The sequence below is a fragment of the Podarcis muralis genome, chromosome 1 (genome assembly GCF_964188315.1).
Source record: "Podarcis muralis chromosome 1, rPodMur119.hap1.1, whole genome shotgun sequence".
NCBI classification, from domain to species: Eukaryota; Metazoa; Chordata; class Lepidosauria; order Squamata; family Lacertidae; genus Podarcis; species Podarcis muralis.
In genome coordinates this window covers 72797137-72821592 of record NC_135655.1, presented here as the reverse complement: position 1 = coordinate 72821592, position 24456 = coordinate 72797137, and the positions used below count along the sequence as shown (strand labels likewise).

Here is a 24456-nt window from a genome sequence, read left to right as displayed (position 1 = left end):
TGACTGAGGTCTGTATAAAATAATCCTCTTTTCCCCATTTTTTATATTTACAAAAAAATGGTTATATAACATTAACCTGAAACAGCCTCACCTTGTTGTGTTAATCAGCACTCCATAAAAAACAGAAAAAGGGTAAAATCTGAGATGCAGAGAACAACATGGAATACCTCCCATAACAATCACAGCTGACTACTGGATAGGTGGGTGGATACAGGTTAGCTGAAACTGCCCTGCCCAACCCTGGCTCTGACCAGGGCTCTCCTTGCACCCAAACCAGGGTCCCATTTTAGCCCCTGTTGCCTCCATACCACTGGACAAAATTGACGAGGGAGGAGCACAGCATGGCTCTCATTCGAGTTGGACGAAAAGGCAAGGGATCTCCATGATAATTTTTTCCCCCCAGATTTATTTTGCATCTCAAGCAAGTGGAAGTAAGAGCTTGGATCCTGAGCCCCTGCGACATATTCATTTAATAAGATTCTTGAGTGGAAGTCAAGGACTTTAAGGTGGAATCACCAACACTAATAAGAAGACCCCTCCTGGATCAGGCTGAAAGCCCTTCTGGTTCAGAAGCCCGTTCTCACAGGGGCCAACTAGATGCCTATGGGAAACCCACAAGCAGGATCTGAGCACCACAGTACTCTCTCCTCCTGCTGCTTCCAGAAACTGGTATTCACAAGCAGACTGCCACTAACAGTGGAGGTAGAACACAGCTCTCATGGCTAGTAGCTTTTGATAGCGTCCATGAATTTGCCTAGTTATGCTTTTAAATTCATCCAAGTTGCTGAACATCACCACTATTCCTCCTCCTGCTCCCCGGTGGATCCCAGAGTCAGCCTGAGAGTAACAGGAGAGTAAACACAGAATCCAGGGAGTTATTTCCAAAGCTGTGCTGACGCTTGTGGCTACACAACAGGGCAGCAGCAGCAACAATACCTGATTCAACAGGAGCAAGGAGGGCGCAAGTAAATCCCCCCCCCCAAAAAAATATCTGCGTAAACAAGCATTGGATTGGGCTCTGCAGCTTAAACTTTGCAAGTGTTGGCTTCATCTGAAATGAATTGAAGATTAGCATTTGCAAGCAGAGCAAGTCTGAAGTTCACACAATGCCAGAGAAAAATAGCTCTGCTGGTTTGCCTTCCGTGTAAAAATGCATTAGAATGGGCTGTGCAGCTTAAGATAAACGGTGCTTTTCTTCATCTGATCACTGTAACCAGATCTTTGCGTAGCAGATTTATGACCTGCCATTAAAATCCCTCATCTGTATTCACTCTCATCACCTATGAGATGCAGCAGGTGATTACAGCTAGCTCAGTCTCTGTTTCCAGTTGGTGGGCTCCTCTGAGTTGCTGAGGACTTCTTCTTCCTCTCTCCCTGTGTCCCCACCACTCCATCATGCTCCAGAGTGTCCTCCCCTCAAACCCTCTGGAGCAGATTCTGATGGTGCACAGAGGGCTGTAGGAGAAAGGGGAGGGAAGTTCCACAGTGCAAAAAGAAGTCTGTTGTGCAAGTGGTATGGCAGACATGGATACATCCTGTTCGTCTTTCTTTAAAAAAAATGATCCATGATCTTACAATGCCCGGCCTGATGTTAAGGTGTTATGGTTATAAATCCCTATGTTTGGTGATATATGTCTCTTTTTTAAAAGGAAAGAAAAATAGCCCCGTCTGGAAAGGGAAGGAGGCCCGCAATTCCCCCTCCTCCAGAGCCCCAACAATATCCCACCTTTGCAGTGTGCGTATGGCATAGTAATGATGTACTCCTCCCCGCTGCTTAGAAAGGTAAGTTTTGCTTGTCCATCCAGCAATGCCGAAAGTGAATTACCTGCAGATAAAAGAGTGCAAATGTATATGTCATGACTGCTCCTCTTACAAATACACAGCAGGACAAAGAGAAGCCAATATGATTCAGTGGACCATCTCTTAAGAACTTCCTTGATAGTAAGTATTTACAGAAAACAGAAATGCTTGCACTGGCAAAACCTTCACCTTAGTGCAATGTTGAATACGACCTTCTGGTTCACATAATTAAAAACCCCAGACCCAGACTATCTGCAGTTAGGAAAGTGATGGGGAAATGTTTTGAAAAGTGTGGGATGAACAAATGCTTAATGGAAAGACGTGTAAATAGCCCACAAGCAAATCAGGATGAATGCTCATTGTTTATAACCATCCTGTAAACAAATTAGAATTAATGCTCAATATAGACAAGACATACATCAACCTTTGTGTAAACTTTGTGCGAGCAAAGCAGGAGAAATGCTGAATAAACTGGTTGTCTAGAGGAGCTCAAAGATGGTATGAGAAAAGTGACTGTGGGATAAACTCTTTCTTACTATAAATAGCTGTTTGACTCTGATGTCTTACCATAAAACTTAGATTTGGCTAGAATGCTGCCATTTATACAGAAACCATCCTTCCTGTTACTGACATGAAAGGCTGATACAGGAGGATGATGAGAAACCTGTAATGGAAGGGAAGACAAAATTACATCTGTATTGTAATTACAATACACACAATATGTACATATTGGGTTCAGTTTAGATGGTGCTACATAGACCAAAATGTTCAGTTTTAATTTGGTGCATGTAATTGCTCAGATTTACCTGTTCGGCTATGTAAAATGTGTGACTGTTTGTCTGTGGATGAAACCAACAGCAACGAAAGGTCTCTCCCAAAATGGGATTGTATGGCTTTTTTATTCCCTGGAAGAGAGGCATTAAACAGAATACGTTATTAGAGAACACTGTCCCAATCTGTGGGTTAGAATTTAATGTTCATATACATATACATATTTGTTTTCAAACATAAACAATACAACAACAATAGGTTTTATATTAGTTGAGATTAACTCCCTCTAAGATCAGTGGGATATGACTTCGTCATGACAAACTTTTCATGCTGATATCAGTGAGACCCAAGTTCAACTAACTTCGTCTGGATCCAATCCTGTGTAATAGGTTTCTGAGTGAACAGTTGATGCAGATGGAGATATGAATCCACATCACAACATCTACTCAAGCTCCACTTGAACTGGCTGGTTTTTCTTGCAAATCTCCACCTAGGGCTAGTGCACATTTGGGCATTTTTCACTGCACTGTGCCAAAGAGGAAGAATTATAGGCAGGAGGATAGAAAGCTTTTGAGGCTGCATGCCAAACCATTGCCATTTCTGCCCAAATAATCAATAGAGTAATTCCTGCATTGCATGGAGTTAGACTAGATGATTCTTTGAGTCCTTTCCAACTCCACAATTCTATGACTCTATGAAATAGCTGAGTACCCACTCCCTGTGTCGATACTGGGAAATGTTTGCAATAAATTAAGTCTTGTGCTATCAAATCCCTGCATTTCCAGGGAAATTTCCTTCCCTTGGGGAAACACCTCGTGCTGCTAGAGTACCTTGCTTTGCTCAATTAAGATAACATGACACTTGGCAGGCAAGTCCTCTATCTTCTTTTGTTTCCCTGCAATTACACTGGGGGCGGCTCAAATATATTTCATTACTGGTAAATTATACCAGTGATGATACCATCGCTGGACAATGACCAAGTCTGAGAACTATGTGCCAATTTTTGAGACTTCAGTGAAGTCAAATTAAGCTCAGCTCTTAATCAGTTTTGAAATTATCTTAATTCCTATTTTTTCTTTTAAAAAAGAAAAAAGAAAAAAAGAAAAGAAAAAGAGAAAGTCATAATTTCTAAAGCCCATCTAATTATAAAACCAAAAACAACCATGGAACTATCAGCTGGGCTACCAAATTGTTTAGAGATGGAAACATTCAGCTGGCGACAAGAAAAGCAGGGATATTTCCCAAAAGAAAAACACTAGAAACAAAATGAAGTGTCTTAGCATGAGAACTGAGGAGCAATAGCTGCTGGATTTGAAAGAGGTTCTCAAACTTCATGGACAATTGCTATTTACTTCCAGGAGAAATTACTAAGAAATAAAGAATTGAGAACTGGAATTCTTATTTGAGCAACACAGAAAAAGTAGTTTTAAGTTGAGACAAAATCTGCAGATGGAACAGGAAGCAGAAATACCTCATGCTTCCTGCCTTCCCCCCTCACCGACCTCACAAAGCACCATTATGCAATACAGTACCTCAAGAACCACCTCTCTCCATATGAACCTCCATATGAGATCATCTTCTGAAGCTCTCCCTGTGTGCCACCTCCACAAGAGGTCTGGAGAGTGGCAACACAAGAACAGGCCTTTTCTGCAGTGGCTCCCCATTTGTGGAGGTTTGTCTGGCACCTCCTTTGTACACCTTTAGGCACCAGATGAAAATGTTCTTCTTCAACCAGGCCCTGGGCTGATTAACATCTTATACCCCTTTTAAATGTGTTTGTGGGAAGGAGTGGGGTATCGGTTTGTGTGTGTGTTTTTTGTTCTTGTTTTTATCATGTATTTTGTGCTTTCAGTTGAAATTTTATGTTGTGAAGATCTGTGGATGAAGGGTGGTATACAAATTTAATTAACTGATTAATAAAATGTCCCGATGCTCAAAGCCTGAGCCTGTGAGTTCTCTTAAGTAAGCTGGGAGGGTTTTTGGTGGGAGAAGCTTACTTTTTCATTTAAAAAAATCAGCTCTATCTCCAGAAGGATTGTAAAAGAAGTCCCCTATATTTAAAGAGTGATGTCCAACAATAGTTATACTCAGGGTAACTTAAGTTCATTGATTTCAATATTTGTACCCTGACTATTACTAATGTTGGATATCACCCAATAACTATTTAACAAACATTAGTCATTCAGTTTATCCTCAACCACAAAATATTCTAGAAAAATTGCAGGCTTGCAATGCTAGCTTTTAGCTGGGAGAATTATGTATCTAGTTTATCCTGAACCCAATATAAATAGGGGTTCTATAGCATACTTGGAGTATGAGTTAAGCACAATCTTACCCTTGGCTTCTTATAAAAGCCCGAAAGGTACCATCTCAAGACTTGCTTGATTCGACAATATGGGTCTTCTTCAAGAGCAGCTCTATGGAAGAAGAGTAATTAGAAGATCTGTTTGCCCTGGGTGGTTTTACAGACACATGAAATCACATCAGATACAAAAAGAACCAACAGCAGCGCAATGTGAAAACCCTTCACTATCCCTTTCAAGCCTCCCTTGTTAACTTACCTTGTACTTATACTAAGAAGCTTAAATTGAATGGAACTGTCCGAATACTTCATCTAAGAGTCTTCACCTGATCTTAAGTCTTACCCTGGCTGGGTAGCTTAGTTCATGGCTACTGTATAATTTTACATGATTATGGGTATTTAGTTATTGCATTTATATGCCAACCTTTCCCCCTAGGCACCCAAAGAGGTTTAAATTTTTCAAATACTAGAACAAATCAATGACATAAAATGTAAAAGTAAAATGTGAGAGTGGTGCTTTACATGAGCTACTCCATTAAAAATGCAGGGCTATGGAGAAATCTACAGTCATATAAGCCACTTGAGAGAACCAAACAGCCTATAGCACCACAGTCCTAACACTGTAGCTACTTATGGAGAAAATTAAGTGTCACATCTCCTCCATTCATCTGAATAAAAATTGTGGAGACAGTGAGACTTACACAAAGGTCAGTGATATTTAATTGTAGATTCCATAGCAAGCGTTCTGAAATGTTTTACCCATCTGACTCTTAAAATCAACACCAAAAGCTAGCTGGAAATCTGAAAAGAGCATTTAGGTTTATCCCACCCCTTGCAAACCAGCTCATGAAGACTGCACACTAAAATATCCTGATTTTAGATCCTGTCTCACTTTATAGCAGGGGGGGGGGGAAGGTTTCCTACTGCACAAGATCCTATGTATGTTTACTGAAAAGTAAGATCCACTGTATTTAGTGGAAAGTATTCCCAGAAAAGTGCACAGAGGAGAGCAGTCCTAGTCTGCCAAACCTAAAGGCCTGCATAATAATGCCCCTAATTATACCTCCAAAAGCATCTAGGTTTTGTTTTTTACTGTACATGTTATTGCTGCTTAAAAAATGCTCCAGGATTCATCCTCCCTATATGCTTGCTCTCCTTGTTCCACAAACCTTAACCTATCAAATAGGTTGGGTATGCAGTTATTGCCAATTACACACTGGCAAGGCTGAGTGCAGCAGAAATCATATCAGTACACCTCTCATTTTTCTTCTTCTTTGCTTTCCTCCCAGCTCCCATAAACTGTTGATGTCTAAAGGTCACTGAAATGGATTCCTGTCCTGATTTACGGCACCAGCCGATTAACTCCGAGAGCCTCACGTATTATCAGGAAGCCCTTTCAAGCACACAAACATCCCAGCTGCAGCCAGACTAATACTCCTGGCACATGGGTGCACATCTGCACACTGCATCATCAAAAAGCCAGCAGGCGCTGCTTACTGGGAAAGTAGGTCGGCGTGGTAGTAATAATCGGAAAGCTTGTTGAGGAAGGAACGCGGCTCCAAGATGAAGGTGGGCAGAACGACGCGGGACAAGTCCATGCCAGGCCTCAGCTGCTTCAGGATGATCCACATCAAGCTCTTGTTTTCATCGGACACCGTTTCTGTTTGAGAGCATTCGCCCGTCTAAAGAGAAGAGGGCGGGGAAAAACCCTTCATCTTGCTGATGCTTCATTTGGTTGTTCAATCATTATAATCTCCACTTTCATAAAGTATATATCAAGGCAGCTTACAGCATATAAAATATAATTTTTAAAAATGATCTATAAATGTCCATAAAACAATTAAAAACATCAGTAGATACTGGTTGGTTAGAAAGAGAAATTCATATTTTGAAGGCATGTCTAAACAGTAGATCAAGTCAGGAAGTTCCTATTTGCACCATGTGTCTACTTCCTGTTTAGTTGCACACTCTGATCTTGTTCACACATGAAACACTAAGCCAGACCATAGCTCAGGATGAATGAGCAAACATGCTGGCTGCCAGAGAGGACATGCTCCTCCTCCTCTGTTCCTTCTGTTGCTACGCTGAGCTAAGCAGGTTTGGCTTAGTGTGTCATCCCAACCAGGGCTTGTGGTTTATCTCTCCTAGCCAGTCTAGGAGCTGTGAAGCATAGGATGAACTTTGGTTACAGCTCATGGTTTGTTTGAAGAGAGCTAAACCACAAGCCTAGGTCTGGAGTACAGGTTAAGCCTGAATCAGCACAGCTGTGGAAGAACAACTGGAGGAGAAGCAAAGAAGCCATGACCTCATCTCTGGGAGCTCGCATGTTCATGCTAAGCCATGGTTTGACATAGTGCCATGTGTGAACCAGGTCATCGTTGTGTGCAATTCAACAAGGCTAAGCACATCCAGAGAGAATTAATGCAGATTCAAACCCCTTTAACAGGCTGATTTATGCACCTCCTGGAGCAACCTCAGTGGTTTCCTCTCAACAATGTGGGAGAAATAATGTTTTATTGACGTTGGGGCCCAACTTCTAAACTTTTAATGGCAAAGAAAACTGTAAGAAGCTAATCTAGCACTTGGATGTTGCTTTTAAGCTGCTTTTAACTAATACTGTAAGGTGGTTGTAAAGTTCACCCTATGCTTCACAAGCTCCGCCTTAACATTCCCCATAATTCTCCCTGTAAAAAAAATGGAATAGTCTGGGTCTGTAAGAGAAGCAGGCTGTGCAAAGGAAGAAGCCACCAATCAAGCTTCTGGGGAATCGGATCACTTCACAAAGAGTTGGCTTGTGCCATTAACAAGGTGACTTGAGGTGAATCAGGGAATCCCTAAGCTCCAAAGTCATTATATGGCCTTGGATATTCCAAAAAAGTTCTACACAAGCTCCCCACCCTGCTTTATTTTCTGAGAAACAAAACCCAAGGTGCCAGATACAAGATGAAACTTGTGGCTGCTGCATTTCCCTAGCTTGGGCATCATTTATGCTCCAATATTGGCCTGCAGAGCACAGCTCCCTAGAGGAAACCCACAATGGGAACTTAGCACCATGCCACTTGCCACAGAGCGGAGTTTGATAAAAAGAAAGCCTGTGAGCGGAGCAATGAACCTTTTTCCTCTCTATCGATTTCTATTAGTCTTGCGCCCCAGACAAACAACATCCCTAAGCTTGATCCACCTTAGATAATGGAAACTGTTAGAAGAAAAGCTATTGCAGTGGTGCTATAAGCTATGATGTGTATTGATCTGTCAGTGCTTTCATCAGGTGTATTTGCCAACTTTGCAGGGGCATATATCTTGGCCTCACACATATATATCACAAAGGATTGAAAAGCAAGTCCTCCCAACAACAGGAATCAAGAACAAAATTACATTTTTAACTGTTTACAAAGGGATACCCTATGTTAGTGTGCCTCCAGACTTTTAGAATTTTGCAGGGGGAATTCAATTACATACCAGAACTTTAGGCTTGTGCCTTTGATGTGGTTTCAAGAGCTCTGCTGCCCTAGCACAATAAATATACTTAAAAAAAATAAATCAGATTTTTTGTGGCTTGGAAAGTGACAGGGAAAGGCATTGAAAAGAGTGGGATGAACAAAGGTCTTACAAGGGAGTAAGCATCACTGATTACAATGGCACAATGGCAAACACTGTAATGATACAATCCAAGTTCTCTTTTTTCATATTCCATTTAAGTTCCACGGCTGACTCTAGATTTCCCACAACAAAAAAAGTAACAAATTGTATAAGGTTAACAAAGTTTCCTCTAATTGGGCATGAGCATGTGCCCTGAGGTTATTAAATTGGGTGAGAAATAATGTTGTGGTTCTACTAGTAAGCCATTTAATGTAAGTCCATTGGCCTATTACAGCTCACAAGCAGCTCATTTTGTTCAAGATATGAAGGAAAAACCAACACATTTTACACTTCTCATTGGAATAAGGCATGTTAAATTGTCCTGGAAAACAGATTCTTGTAGGGGCAATTGCCCTCCTGCTTTCTCTGGCAAACGACTTTGTCAGTGCAACTCAGCTCTTCACAACAGAATAAAAAAAATGGGACGAAGGAAAGAATCTTCTATCATAAGGTGAAAAATGCAGTGGACAGATGGATAACAAACTGTGTGGGTATATAGATAGACGTTAAAATGGTTACCTCTCCAAATTCTTCATAGTTCTGCTCCAAGTAGGTGGTCCCTTTCTTTTCCTGGGACGACTCCCCGTGGAGTTCGGACTGATCGCTCTCACTTTCGTTTGTCTTCCGGCTGTTCTCATGCATCTCGTTCTCAGACTCTTCTATATTGTCCCTTTCAGATTTGTCTGAGAAAGCATCGTTCTCTAGGTGGTGGTTCTCCAGAGCTGACTCATTAAAGCTGAAAGACACAGATGGTTACAATGTCTTAGGCTGCATACACACTAATCTGTAGCATGAAAATGGTAGTTTTTTCTCAACCCAGAAACTTTCTTGCTCCTCCTTAACAAGCAGCTCTCAATCTTGATTGATTCTAGATCCTGCTGTCTGCAAGGATGCATTTGCAAATCCTTGACTTAAGTCATCCACACCTTTTCCTCCATGCACATGCCCCAGGTGAATGAAGAAGGAAGTGGTGATTACAATATTGGTATACACCCACCAGAATGTGGTTGGGCAGGTGTGGCTATACTCCCCATTGCCAGGACCCCCTTCATCTGTTTTCAAATGGAAAACTTGCAGGGTAACACAAAGCCAATCTGCTAGCAGCTTTTATTTTGGGAATGAAATCAGTTTCTCAAGAAGCACTTTCCAGAGGCAAACACTACACAATGGATCTAGATCGTGTGTGGACTACATCAAAAAACCAAGTCCTCTGTCTCCACACTGATTCTAGAATAAGATGTTGTGTGTACGTAGCCTGAGTTTCAAGGTGCTGGAAGTCTTGTAAGATATGGTTGCTCACCAGATCCAAGGATCATAAGCAATGTAGTGCGGCTCTGCGGTGCCATTTGGAGTCTTTCAAGAAATGTTTCACATAACTGGAAGCCCCAGAGTCCAACAACAGTTCAGAGCAGGAATGGAATGCAGGAAGCTGGTATGGCATCCCTCACAGATCCCCACCCAGCCTCTGCTTAAACACCCCAAGGAAAGAAGAATTGGCTGAGGGTGCTTTAGATTTTGGTTATTATTAGGACTGTCACCTGATAAAAGAAAATTTAGTCAATTTATCCTACAAGTGTGAATTAGTCAATCCAAGGGTGCCGACTTGCCCCCCACATTGCAGATGCGCATCACATGACATGTCACGTTACACATCACATGACGCGTCCCGCCCCCCTCTAGTGCACAAGCACTCGCACACTGGGCTAGGACACACGGGCATCCTGCCGCTGTGATGCCAGCGCTCGTGCACTGGGTGGGAAATGGGGAGCATGGAGCTGGGCTCCATGCTTGGCCTCCTCCTCCTTGCATGACATCAGTGGGGAGGAGGTGGTGGGGCAGGGTCACAGGATTTGGGGGGAGCACAGCCCCCTCCTTGAAAAATTTGGGGGGGCTGAAGACCCCTCACCACTTGGCATGCAGAAAGACTTTTGCCAGTTCTCACAATTATTTTCAAGGCATTGTTCCACTGTATTCATTGTTAAAGCCAGTCCTACAAATGAAAAACAACCAGAGATTAATTATTACTGAAAATGTGTGGCTGGCATGAAAGACTCTCCAAAAACTATGAGAAGCTTTACTGAGAGGCTTTACAGTTGCATGTTAATCAAACAGAGTGATTTCAGGCTTTGCGCCAAGCCCCATCTCTACCATCTTTCAATAATATGCCCACTCGTATTAGCAAAATTAGCCTTCCGTTCAGTTTCATCTCAGAAGAGAACTGTCATGAATAAGGCTTAGAATCAAGCAAATCTGAAATAAAGGCATGCAGCAACATATTGCAACTCCACTTTAAAAGTCAAGTGAAGAGATCTCTATGTCAATATCTCACACTTTGGAGCATGGTAGGTCATTTATGTGTTTTGCCCAAAGATCATATATTTGATTTACTGCTTTGAGCTCATGCAACTAAGGTTTTGTTTTTGTTTTTTTAATGCCTACAATCCAACTTTTTCATAGATAATTATTATGGTCTCTTTCTATTATGAAAAATGCCCTCTATGCCCAATCTGAAGGGCACGATAGAGAAGGAATATTTATTCCACAAGGCAGGATAGGATAGATCTGGTTTCCCAAATCGCTCATGCTCTTTGGCCCAGTTCATACTGGCAAACAACTGGGGACTGACCATGTTGGAATTCAAAGTGCTGGGGGAGCTGATCCACATGGGAATCATTTGCAAAGCACATGCCACTAAGTTTTGAAAGTTTACAGTAGTAAATCTGTGTGACGTGTGTTATAAGTCTAAATGGAAAACAGCACATACAAATGGACAGCCACATGAAACAATTTAAACAAAGTTTGGATCAAGCCCTGGAGTCTAGTTGTTTGCACCAACTGGGACTTCCTGAACAACAGCTACTGTGCTCCAAAGAGCAACCTAAGCTGGTCCTTTATCTGGATTTTGGAGACAAAAAGGATCCCCACCACTGGCATATGGGAACTTTAGGGTTGCATATGTAAGGTGGATTAAAGTGCTCTGTCACCTGTGTGCAACTAACCCACTTTCTTTTTAAAACACAGATGTTTTGCCATTTGGAAAGTGATGGGAAAATGCATTGAAAAGTGTTGGATGAACAAATGACTAATGGGAACACATGTAAACACCTTGCAAGCAATTAGGGTGAATGCAGAATGTGTCCTCGTTGTCGGATAATTAATCCACAAGCTGCTCAGAATGACAGTGGAATGGACTCCCTCAGGAGGTTGTGGACTCTCCTTCACTGGGGGATTTTAAGCAGAGGTTGGATGGCCATCTGTCATGGATGCTTTAGCTGAGATTCCTGCATTGCAGAGGGTTGGACTAGATGACCATCCTAGGGTTGCCATATTTTGAAGAGCAAAAAAGAGGACACATTTGCTGACTTCTAATTTTAACTATGGGTCGCTCTGATGCATGAAAAAGAGGACATGTCCTGGAAAAAGAGGACATATGGCAACCCTTCCAACTCTACAATTCTAGGATTCTATGAATGCTTAGCCAAGACTGGATGCAGTCTAACCACCATGTAAGTGTTGTGCAAGCAAAACAGGACAAATGCTCAGTAATAGGTTGTCTGCAGGGGCCCTTGTTTGCAACAGATGGGGCGAAGTACTAGTTTCACTTGATTCTCTAGATGCAGAGAATTTTTTTCTGCCTCTCTGAATAAAGAGACACTGCAGTATTTGGAACAGATTGACTGAAAGCAGATAAAACCTTTATCTGTAATCCCTGCAAATATTAATACTGCATGATGGGTTACCAGATTTTAAATGGAGCATCCCTTAGACTCTGAGAGCAGCACAGACCAGGAAGCAGGCACACCCCTGATTTCAGAACCCTCAATCTCCATGGCATCTGCTGAACAGGCACCCCAGCTTTTGAAATTTTGATCTGACAACCCTGCTTAATGACCAGACAGACATCAAAGGTAAACAGTCACAGTAGAGGCAGATGCTAAATCCTAAATGTGTGTGTGTGTGTGTGTGTGTGTGTGTGTTTGTGTGAAAGAGAAAGAGAGAGAGAGAGAGCGAGAGAGCGCTTATGGGAGTAGAATAGCCTGGTTCTATTTCATATACAATTTAGAATTATAAAATGAGTGCAGCAATGCATAAACCCAACCTAAAGCAGACGTGAAAATTCAGAGGAAAAATTCCCATTAGCAATCAGCAGCTGCAGCAGCAGCAGCAGCAGCAGCAAGTCTTTGTAACTGACAGAAAAGACTTAATGCTAGTGCTACTTGGAACAGAGGTGTAAGTTTGGAGCAATCCAATGTTATGAATGGATGTTTCCTGCTTGGCAGGGGGTTGGACTCGATGGCCCTTGTGGTCTCTTCCAACTCTATGATTCTATGATTCTATGATTCTATGATTCTATGATTCAATCCCTGTATGGGCATTCCAATAACTGAAAGTAATCACAATTACTTTCTCTTGTGTAGTCACCCAGCACAGGAAGACAGTACTAGCTGGGGAGTGAATTCTTCCATGGAGGATGACCAACTTATTGAAGACACAATGTCTGCTTCGTTAATTTCCAAGCATAATTTAAATAAGCTGAAGAAAGCATTACATGTAATTAAATGACTTACTACTAATAACATGTCAGCTTAATTGGCTTAATTCCCCAAGGGGAAGATGTTTAACTGAAGGATCTGATCCCATCATGGAACACTATGCCAGTGATAAATCTTCTGCTAGTGATAAATCTGCTAGAGATAAATCTTCTGCTAGCACTACCTGGATATGTGGGAGATCACTCCTTGGAAGTGATCTACACTTAGTTTCTGCAGTAAAATCTGTATCCCTTCCTGATGTCTAGGTGACAGATTTTTACTCACAGGCTCACTATTTAGAAAGCAATGGATGTTATGAATGTTTACCTCGAATGTTAGGAACACGCAGCTGAACAGAGAAGTGTGTGTGTGTGTGTGTGTGTGTGTGATGCCTGAGAACATAAAAAAGAGCCCTGTTGGATCAGACTAGCAGCCTATCTTGCCCAGCATCCTGTTTTCCCAGAAAAAATGCTTTCAGGATATGCCCAAGCAGGGCATTAAGGCAAGAGCCCTCTCTCACTGTTGCTCCTTGGCAAGGCATGTTCAGAGGCAGACACCTTTGCCATCCTGACTTTGTCCTAGTTCAAGTGAAAGGATGCTCTCATTACAAAATGGGTCTTTTACTCACTGCTACCACTTAGAAGGGATTAAAGCAGATGCGTGAAACGTACTCTCAACTGCAGGAACCACTACAGAACTTCAGAATATATGCAGTAAGTGTGTGCATCCTTACTGAAAAAGTTCCTGATCCGAGATGGTAGCCGTGTGCAGTAGGTTGTACAGGCCAGCATGCGAAGAATCAGCCGAGCAATTCAACTCTCCATCTTTCCCTTGCTTGGATGCACTGAGCCTGAAGAGGCTTGAGCAGCGCAAGGCCAGTTCCAGAGCATCCAACCAACACCGGCCTATAAAAACACAAACACAGAGGTCAAATAGGAAAATGCAGAATGCTCCCTTGACTGCTTCCCATTTCGTGTATCCAGACATTTAATCCATATCGAGAGAGACAACGGATACAGTACACAGCAAAGATTTCAAATGTCCTGAAAGCAATGAGACTTGATGGCTGCAGAATAAGTGTTACCATTTGATACTCAGTTCCTCTCTTCAATATTAATAGCTTTTTACATCCTCCAGGTGATGGCCCAAATCTGAAATATTTCAGGATACAATTTGTCCCTAAAAGTTTACCCTCGTCCAAAACAACAATAGGCAGATCACGTATAGAGTGCATTTTAAATCCATACATCGTTTCCGGTCTTGGTATTTGTGGTTTACATGCCACTCAAATTACTGAGATTCTCACAGTTTTACACTGTAATGGATACTAAATATTAAAATACTCAAGCTGTGCAAAGAAACATGATCCAAGTAGCTGCCAGAGGGGTTGCCACATCAGTTTCATTCAGCAAATCACTGTCCAGTACCTCAAAATACTGACACATTTATTATGGCACTGCTTTTACAAGGACAATAAAACGTGTGTTTCCCCATTTATGGTTTTCTTCCATTTCCACTTAGTTTTCTACCCCCATCTTCCTCACTTCGGAAAGCCTGCTCCTCACTTCAGAGTACCCTCTGTGAGAACATGTGACAATTTCTGAGCGAAGTCCTCATATACATTTTGCTAAATCAAATGGATTTAATCTGCCCAGGAACCCTGAAACGTAAGACAAACTGCGTGGCTTCTCACCCATTCTATTCCTCATGTACTCTCAAGAGTGGTACATTTAAAGTGTACCATGTAGCATTTCCCCTCCTAAGCTAGTGTTGAAAAAGCCTTTATGAAAAAGCATTGCTAATAGTGACTGATACCCTGGCATTTGCTTTGGGGGAATCTTCCTATGCAGGCAAACAAAGATTAGTGCTTGAGCCTATCCTACTTCCTCACTGGTGCAAGAGCTACAAGGCAAGTACGTGCAATTGGTTTCCAGTTTCACTAGTGATAAAGTGACGTTCATTCTGAAAAGCTCCTTAAACCTGCTGGCATATAATTGGATGCATAATGCTTCAGTTGTAGAAATAGTCTCCCAGGCATTATTTCAGGGGTTTTTTTTTAAATAAAAGAAATCTATAAAACCTTCACTCTGCTCAATCAAGCAAATGCTAGGCTTAAAAATAAAATGTCACCAAGTAAAGAAAATAACGCCAAAGGCCATCATTATTAACAGGAAACAAATGGTTCTGCATATAGGACCAAACAGCTCAAAAAGCGTAAGACAGACGGTGGTGAAATACTGATTTTCATATTGTACTGCAAAACTCCAGAATGGAAGAAAGCCTCTCTCGCTTCCAAATGAGTGCCTTCCCTCAATAGCAAGCATAATTTTCTCTCCCAGAAACTTGTACTGTACTCTCAGACTTGCAGCAACCAGTTCCTGTCCATGAGGCTATATTTGGAGGATAACATCTGGGACACCTGCCAATGTGGAGCTACTTTCTGGATCTAAACCAGACAGCACTGACAGACTCACCCCATCTCTCTTCCTCTCCCCCAGTAGGTGGCATGGAGTGGGTTGTAACTTTGATGAGGCTTTCCCCACTTTTATAAGCTGTCACCCATCAAAATGGCTTCCAAACTTGCTGTTTGTGAGGCATGATTCAACCATATATAGGCAAATATAGTCTGTGTGGTTCAGTGGATTGCCACTCCCGTGCAACAAAACAGCTTACATATAAAGCTTGTCATTTTTGTAGTAAGAAAAGCGATGGGCAATGTACTGGAAAGCAGGGATAATGACAACGCTGGGCATATAATCTCGGTGCAGACAAAATGGAATGAATATAGTGATGCCATATAATCTCCCTGTAAATTTTGTGCAAACAAATCAGGCTAAATACTCAACCAACAGACCATCTGCAAGGACCCTTAAGCAGGTAAAGAGGTCCACTATAAGCTGAAGCTTTTGGGTCCTCGCCCTTCCAAAGAAGAGAGAATAAACCTGGGGTTTTCAGCCTAAGGAGGGGCTTCTGTTAACTGCTACATTTGGAAGGAGGCAATGAAGAGAGCAAGGGATGTTTCCAATACAGTAAGCCCACAACTTACACACATTTAATTTGTGCACATTCAGCTTTATGCACATGGTAAGTAAGTAAGGAGCAGAAAGGGGGCAGGGTTCTGGGAAAAATGACTTTGGCAACCCCGCCTACCACTGAACCCAATGTGCTTTGACTATATGCAATTTTGGTCTCAAGTGCAATCCCTGGAACATAACCCCCACATAAATTGTGGGTTTATATCAAAGCTAGTGAATGTAGGTATTCATATATGAGTCAGTATGGGCGACTGCATTTAGGAGTGAGTAAAAGGGGGAATGGATGGATAAAGAGACAATATTTAAAGACTGCAGAAGTATGTGAATTTTTTGTGTGTCCATATCCTATTTTTAAATTTGCCAGGTTTTACAGTATGCGGTATCAAGACAAGTGGTTCAGCTACTGGACTTAAGGCCCTGCATTTAGACCATGGACTGCGTTGTCTTATGCACCTTCTTGCATTGGCTTTCTGGTTGTGTTCCTCCAACCATCGTATTGTGAAACACTTGCTCTAAAAAACTGACTTCAACAGCTAAAGGGTAAATCAATGTAGGGCGATACTCCCTTGTGTCCTACAGGTGGTGCTGTGCTTTTAGAATCAACTACATCTGCTGAACTGAAGGATTAAAACTAAAAACTGGAGGCCGCCAACAACAACACCACCTCCTCCATTGGAACCCACACTGAGCCATATCCTTCAGATTTGCCAGCAAAATAAACCGAAGCAATGATGCTGGAACCCGATGAAAGAAGTCACAGAAGAGTGATTTTGATACCTTTCAAGTTGGATAATCACATAACACTAACGTAATGAAAGAGAGCTGCACAGGAGCAGGCAGCACAAGACTTTATTACGTGTCCTCTTCCCCTCACTATTGCTCTGTCAAGATATCGGAAATATTCACTGAAGAGATCCATGTGAGCAACGTACTGATGGCACCTAGACCCCTATCTCCTAATGATGGCTCCCAACAGCTTCATACAGGTATTTAAAAAACATTGGGGATAAAACAGTACTCCATACATAACTGCCATGGTTATTTCTGGACAGAAACTCTATAGGAAGGGCAGAAAAGGACTTACTGGAGGTGGTGTCATTCTGTACAATAAAGAGCATTGAGTCCAGCAAGTGAGAAATCCCCAAAGGGACAGATTACTCCACAGAAGCATCATTGGTTGCGATAACAGGCCCCAGCATTAATTTAGGGAGACATGTTATACCACCCCCCTGATCAAAATCTTCAGGGAGATCTTGAGAGGAAGAATGAAATCAAGGAACAATCCGAAAAAAGAGACATTGTAGTAATGGGTGATTTCAACTACCTTCACACAGGCTGGCTACATATGCCTTCTAGTCATGAGAAAGAGGCAAAATTGTGTGCCCTGGAACAGTTGATACTGGAACCAACCAGAGAGGTGGTGACCCTGGACTTAATCTTGCGGGGCACGCAGGATCTGGGTGTAAGATGTGCTGCTCAGCCAATAGGGAGCAGCACCCGCGTGCTATTAAATTAAATATACAGGTAAACAGCCAGCTGCCAATAAAATCAAACATGGCCACGTTTGATTTCAAAAGAGGAAACTTCCCCAAGTTCTTGTCCTGCTTTCCCCTTTGCACATTCAAATGGCTCTCCTGAAGAGGAAGTATATATCTTGATTTTTCTCTATATACTGTATTTTCCCTTGTCCATCTTCATGCTGACAAACAAGCACTCCTGTGAAGCAGAGTGAGCGAGTGGAAAGGTGGGCAGATAGGGGTGGAGGAAAGAAGGCAGGCCAGTGGCCCAGGCAGGTGGTGCAAGCGAACAGACCAGTGAAGCAGCCCAGGCAGATCTTCCCACACTTCCTATGGTTGGTGCTGCTGCCACTGGTGTAGAGAGGGGAAATGAAGGGGAGGAAGTATTTCTTCCCTTTGTCCTCCTCTCCCCGCTAGACCAGTTCCTTAAGACTGCTGCTTAAGCACTCCACCAGAGAATTTAGATCATACCACCAGCAGATCCAGCACAAGAATTAGAATAAATGGCACCTGCTGGAGGAAAATTTATGTCTGCCCAGGGAGCTGACTAATTACTATGGGCTCTTATTTGACTAATGCCTACACCATAACATACATAATGGTTGGTTCAGCCCATTTGTTTGAGGCATTTCGGTAAAACAGTCATTGAAAAACACAGCTGTAGGCCACACCATATTCACCCAAGGCAACTCAATTCCCACCAAAATGCCAAAGGAACAACAAATAGTAAGTGTTAGTAATCTGTGAATGTTATATGCAAAATATTGGCTGAAGACCAATATGGTTTTAGATTAACAAAGTTTGGCCTCTCATGATTCCCTCCTCAGTGAACCTGGGTTAGCATTTTCTTTATGTGGTATGGCTCTAGAATAAGGCAACCTGAGTTCAAACTCTTGAAAGTAAACTGGAGTTGCCCTCGTATGCACACTCATCTGGGAGTGCAACCCATAGAACAAATGGGACTCACTTCTGATAAAGCATGCACAGTATTGCACTGTTATAATGGGCAAGAAGTCACCCACCCACCCTTCTCCTCTGAAGCTGCTATTTGCATTGAGAGGAAATCCTTTGACTGGCCCCAATGGGGGATTTCTTCCCTATGTAAATAAGGGCACCAGAGGAGAAATTTGGGTCAGGACTGCAGCAGGGGAAGGAAAGGGTCACTTTACCCAGATGCTGGGATTCCAATGGTTATCATCCCCCCTTCAGCTGCTAATTACATGTGAAAACATGCACACTAAATGCAAAGACACATTTGACTTCAAGCCTGGCTTGGCCCTAGCTTTCCTGAGCACTTTGGAGGAAGGACAAGGTACAAACGTGGTAAATGGATAAATCAGAGCATCCCATACCCCCCCCAAAAAAAGATATATAATTTAAAAATCGAGACTATATAGGATAAACCAACAATACTCAGCACACTTAGTATTTTACCAGTAATTTCAATCATCATCAAGATGCAGTTTTCAAGGATAGACAGGTCTAAATGAGGACCCAAAGGAGCAGGTTGCTGTTTGAGTACATAAGGCTGATTGCATGAAACTCATTGCAAGTAAAGGTTAGAGAAGCCCAAAGGCTATTGTAAACAAGATAGGTCAATCCAGTCCACAGAAGCCAAAAGGAAAATGTTCTTATGCACACCTCTTTTTCCCCAGCTGGGATGACAGTTCTTAGACAAGAACTCTATGCTATCCCTCCCCAGCAACAGAATGACCGTATTACTTTACCCTGCACATTTTGTAACTACGTTAATGAAATGTCAAGTTAAATTGATCTTTAAGGAGATAATCGCTTTTATGGCATGGATTGATAGACAGTCATTGGAACTATTAAACTGCCGCAAAAGCCTGAGGGACCGGTTGGGTTTCATCTCTCTTCCGTGAGCTGCCTGCATCTGACCAGAAACTGAAATATGGGCTGCTCCCCACCCCCCACAAAAAAACCTAATTATATATTGTAGCCGTCTGGGGGAGGGGAACAAAGTGGGATGTGGAACATCAATACTAAGTGTTCTGCAATTCCCCCTACTGCAAAGGTTTAGCATGGTAATGACAAAGAAAAACAACAACACCTTAAAATCTTTTTTACCCTTGAAAATTTTGCACTCATTTCCACTGGATTAAAGGTGGTTTCCCCAGAGAGCACATGACATGAATTACATGAAGCCCAATGCATGAATCACAAGGGGTCAAGCACATCTGCTTGCCCAGAAAGATCTGTATTGGTTAATTGGAAGAGAATGAATAGCATGTAGACATAGAGAAAAGGTCAAAAACTTACCATCTGATTCGGAAGCTGCCCTGAAGATCAAGTAGCTGCTTGGAAGAGGCTGTGTGATTGAGCCTACATTCTCTCCCTTTGGACCCTAGAACGATGCATGAAAAGAAGAGAAACGTATTTTATCATTTTCCCATACCATTTCAGTTTATATTCTCTGCTTTTAATTAAATGAAACAAATGAAAAGTATGCAACCACCCTCCATTTCTGGGATAGAGCAAACTCCAAAATGCATTTAAAGGTAAAGGGACCCCTGACCATTAAGTCCATTCGCGGACGACGCTGGGGTTGCGGCTCTCATCTCGATTTACTGGCCAAGGGAGCCGGCGTTTTTCCGCAGACAGCTTCCAGGTCATGTGGCCAGCATGACTAAGCTGTTTCTGGTGAACCAGAGCAGTGCATTTAGCTCTGTCTAAAACAGACGCCTCGTAGAATAGAGTTCTGAATCCCAGTGGGAAACTCCATGAGTATAGAAAGGCTCTCCACTTCTGAAAAATGCCCTTTAATTAATGGAAGGCTATATGTATGGCCTGTGATAAAGGTGATTGGGAAGATTTGGGTGTCTATGAGGGTGGCCTCTGACACATTGCCCAAAGACACAGATTTGCATAAAGTAATTTATACATACAGATGCAAATTTAGAAGCAATCACTATGACTTAAATAAAAACACAATACATCTCAGCATAGTGGTGACCACGAAGCTTGTGTGCCTACTCAAACAGCTATCCTGGTGGTAACTGTTGATGGGCACCTTAAAGGTCCTCCTGCTCTCCCTTGCTAGGAGTTTTGGTCTTCACAACAGAGACTCTCCAAACAGAGGAATGCCCTCTGTCAACTAGGACACACCCTTGGTGTGACTCAGGGTAACTCACCTCCTAAGATTGCTTGTTTATTTCTATATATTTGCTTGTTTTTTATTTTCTGTTTTTAGGTCACTCTCCCCCGAAGTCCTTCCAAGTGACAAAAGGGGAATAACCACTGCTCTGAGATCTTTAGGGGAAATATAGGGTGCAAGTGAATGTAAGTGTGTGAGACAGAGAGAAAGAGGGAGAGGAAGAAAGGGGAAGCCAGGTCTCTTGGTAGCTTTGGAAACTGCCCTTCTGTCATGGGGGGAAATCTCAATCTTCCACCCTGACAATATCAAAAGACAGGTCAGCATGCAAACAGAGTTGTCTGAATGAAAGTGACTATTTCATAGCTTCACCATGACTGGAACGTCTCTCACATAAGCTCCTGGCTCATCAGAGATGAGCAATCTCAAGAGATGTTCTTTTTTAAAAATAAGCTTTCATTTATTAATTCACTCAGTTGCAAACAATAGTCAAATAACGGAGGGTAATGAGGAGAGACCTGCCCAGAACTTTGAAGAGCAGGGGGGTGGCGAAGGATCCGTGGCACTAATACTGTTTAATAGTAAGGAAAGATGTTATCAATAAACTCATTCTTAAGTAGTTAAAGGTAAAGGTAAAGGTACCCCTGCCCGTACGGGCCAGTCATGACCGACTCTGGGGTTGCGTGCTCATCTCGCTTAAGAGGCCGGGAGCCAGCGCTGTCCGAAGACACTTCCGGGTCATGTGGCCAGCGTGACGAAGCTGCTCTGGCGAGCCAGCACCAGCACAGCACACGGAAATGCCATTTACCTTCCCGCTATAAAGCGGTACCTATTTATCTACTTGCACTTAGGGGTGCTTTCGAACTGCTAGGTGGGCAGGAGCTGGGACCGAACGACGGGAGCTCACCCCGCCGCGGGGATTCGAACCGCCGACCATACAATCGGCAAGTCCTAGGCACTGAGGTTTTACCCACAGCGCCACCCGCGTCCTTTATATAAAAAAGCCCAAAACCATTAATATCCAGAATGCATCAAGTGTTTCCCAAAACCCAGCTTTCAGATTAAAACTAGCAAAAGGGAAAAGGCCACTAGAAGTACTGCCAGTTCATATTAATGTCAGCTGCAGCATTGTGATCTGCTAAGCTGAATGATGAGATTCCCAGCTCTGCTCATTTTGTCTATTAGGTCTCCATAGCAATAGCTTCAGTTTCATTCACAAGCCCATCTTGCAAAAGAGAAAAGATGTCTTAGCCTGGCCTCTTCCAGGGAGGGCAAGTAAATAAATGTACTTATTCCCTGACAGATTTTTAGGTATTAAAAACTAGGTCAGAAAATGTGTTGCTCCAGCAGTTCAAATTGTCAGATCATCTCTAGATCAGCATGATAGGTGGTAGCCTCTTATTTCATTCCCCACTTTTCTGGTCCTCAGGAGCAAAATCTAAAAAATTGCAATAAATATTTTTTTCTTATGCAAGACTGCAATGAATAAATAAATCCTACAGTCCATGTTTGGCCACCTGTGATGCTAACTGTTGATACACATTCCATATGAACCTTTAAAAGCTGCTCAATATTCAACATATCTGGAATTTGAAGTATTCCATTAGGCAGCTTGGCTTCTGTAAGAAAGCTGAGGAAACTCCCTGATTTTGACTGGTCAAGCAATTCTTGCACATTTAACTCAGTCAACTCATTTTCTTCCTGAGTAAACAAGTTTAGGATTAAATGATCAGCACCCCTTAAAAGTGCATTTTAAAAGGATGCCCTAAACTGCTCTCACTTTAAAGTGTTCATGTCAGAGCCAAGCTATGACATGTAGCTCAAAAGACCATCCCTGATGACAAAAATTGAGTCTCAGTACTGAACCTCAAAGCTGGTGAAGTTCTCTCGCGATACAGCCCCATCAAAGGTTTCACATAAGGAGTCATTAGACTGGAAGTGCCACAGCTTGCTAATCATACACACTGCATTACCTCCTGTGGTCAAGCTAGTGTCAGACATATTGCTCTGATTTCCTTTGGACCACATAAGTAAGGCTGAGAGGTGGGTCTTGTTGTCCGGCAGCCCAGGACCTACAAACACACTGCCCAGGCTTGCGCCCTGGGGAGGTCACTTTGGTGCTGCTAACGCAGCAGTTTGACTTCACCCCTGAAGGCGCACTCCATTGTCTCTCGAGACAGACAGACATGTCACAAAAAAGGAAAGTTGTCAGGCCTTCTCTCTGAGGTGACATATTTTCAGGAAGTATGCAATTTTCAGAGCGGGAACACTTTCAGCTTGCCATGTGAAAACTAGGGGTGGAATAGTGACACATCAGATTTGGTTACAGATAGGTAGCCGTGTTGGTCTGCCATAGTCAAAACAATTTTTTTTTTTTCTTTCCAGTAGCACCTTAAAGACCAACTAAGTTAGTTCTTGGTATGAACTAACTTAGTTGGTCTTTAAGGTTGGTCTTTAAGTTCTTGGTACCAAGAACTAACTTAGTTGGTCTTTAAGGTGCTACTGGAAATAAAATTATTTTTTTGTTTTGACATCAGATTTGGTTATGTTATGACAGGGGTCAGCAACCTTTTTCAGCTGTGGGGCAGTCCACTGTCCCTCAGACCATGTGGTGGGGTGGGCTGGACTATATTTCTTTTTTTTGGGGGGGGGGGAATGAATGAATTCCTATGCCCCACAAATAACCCAGAGTTGCATTTTAAATAAAAGGACACATTCTACTCATGTAAAAACACGCTGATTCCCAGACCGTCCGCAGACCGGATTGAGAAGGCGATTGGGCCGGATCCGGCCCCTGGGCCTTAGGTTGCCTACCCCTGTGTTATGACATCACTGATGGTTCACCTGGAAGGAGGCAGGCTTAAGGTACCCAGGTCTAATGCTTTATTAAGGAGGTCAAAAGCAGACCAATTTGTTCATGGGTCCAATTTAAAAGGCGATAATGCAAACATCAGAGCAAGACCCTTTGTGACAAAAAAAAGAAAAGAAAAAAAGAGAGAGGTTTCTAACGACTGCCAACATTTTCCCATGAGATAAATATTTGCAAGTGAACAACTCGGTGTTTCAAGTTCATTATTAGGATTACTTACAACACACATTGTGTTTCAATATTTTAAAGGCCCCAATTGAATTGAGGCGACTATCAGCTAATTTGACCAATATTTTTTGCATTGTAGGCAGAATTCACAGATAACCATTACAAAATGCATGCTGGGGGTTTCCATTGTGGAAGGCATCTTTCTCTGCACCTCCCTCCTTTTTATGTAGTGGGTTTTTTTGTTGTTTTTGTTTTGGCATAACAAGCAGGATCAAGAAGAGGGGCAAAGCTCGGTGTTGCAGCATCTGCTTTGCACACAGGAGGCCCCAGGTTAAATCTCTGGCATCTTTAGGTAGGGATGGGAAAGTCTCCCCCTCTGAAATCCCAGAGAGCTGCTGCCAGTCAGAGTTGACTACACTGAGTTAGACAGAAAATTTGTCCGACTTGCTAAAAGGCAGATTCTTATGTTTCTAACTTGAATAAAATTCTTCATGATTTTTGGCTGATCCTATGAAAAGCTATTACCTTGCATGGAATTTTTGTTTTGCCTTCCAAAACACAATCTTTTTACTTCAGAGCACTTTGGCATTTTAGAATGTAAAGGAAGGAAGGAAGGAAGGAAGGAAGGAAGGAAGGAAGGAAGGAAGGAAAGAAAGAAAGAACAGAATGTTTCATTTCCAAACAAGAATGGGTCTGTTCTGAGTGGCCAGC

The 24456-nt window shown here is 42.4% G+C and overlaps 1 protein-coding gene across 4 annotated transcripts in view; it reads right to left on the bottom strand.

Annotated features, from left to right (window-relative positions):
- The window catches only part of OSBPL5 (oxysterol binding protein like 5), a 173931-nt gene that overhangs the window by 11633 nt on the left and 137842 nt on the right, over nucleotides 1–24456 (bottom strand). For all 4 annotated transcript variants that reach the window (XM_028733327.2, XM_028733321.2, XM_028733331.2 and 1 more), the window contains exons 7-14: nucleotides 19877–19961; nucleotides 13778–13949; nucleotides 9032–9248; nucleotides 6371–6555; nucleotides 4907–4988; nucleotides 2607–2705; nucleotides 2368–2464; nucleotides 1727–1825 (exon numbers count right to left, since the gene is read on the bottom strand). In XM_028733327.2, coding sequence (XP_028589160.1) covers nucleotides 1727–1825; nucleotides 2368–2464; nucleotides 2607–2705; nucleotides 4907–4988; nucleotides 6371–6555; nucleotides 9032–9248; nucleotides 13778–13949; nucleotides 19877–19961 — 1036 coding nt within the window. The remainder of the gene's footprint in view (nucleotides 1–1726; nucleotides 1826–2367; nucleotides 2465–2606; nucleotides 2706–4906; nucleotides 4989–6370; nucleotides 6556–9031; nucleotides 9249–13777; nucleotides 13950–19876; nucleotides 19962–24456) is intronic.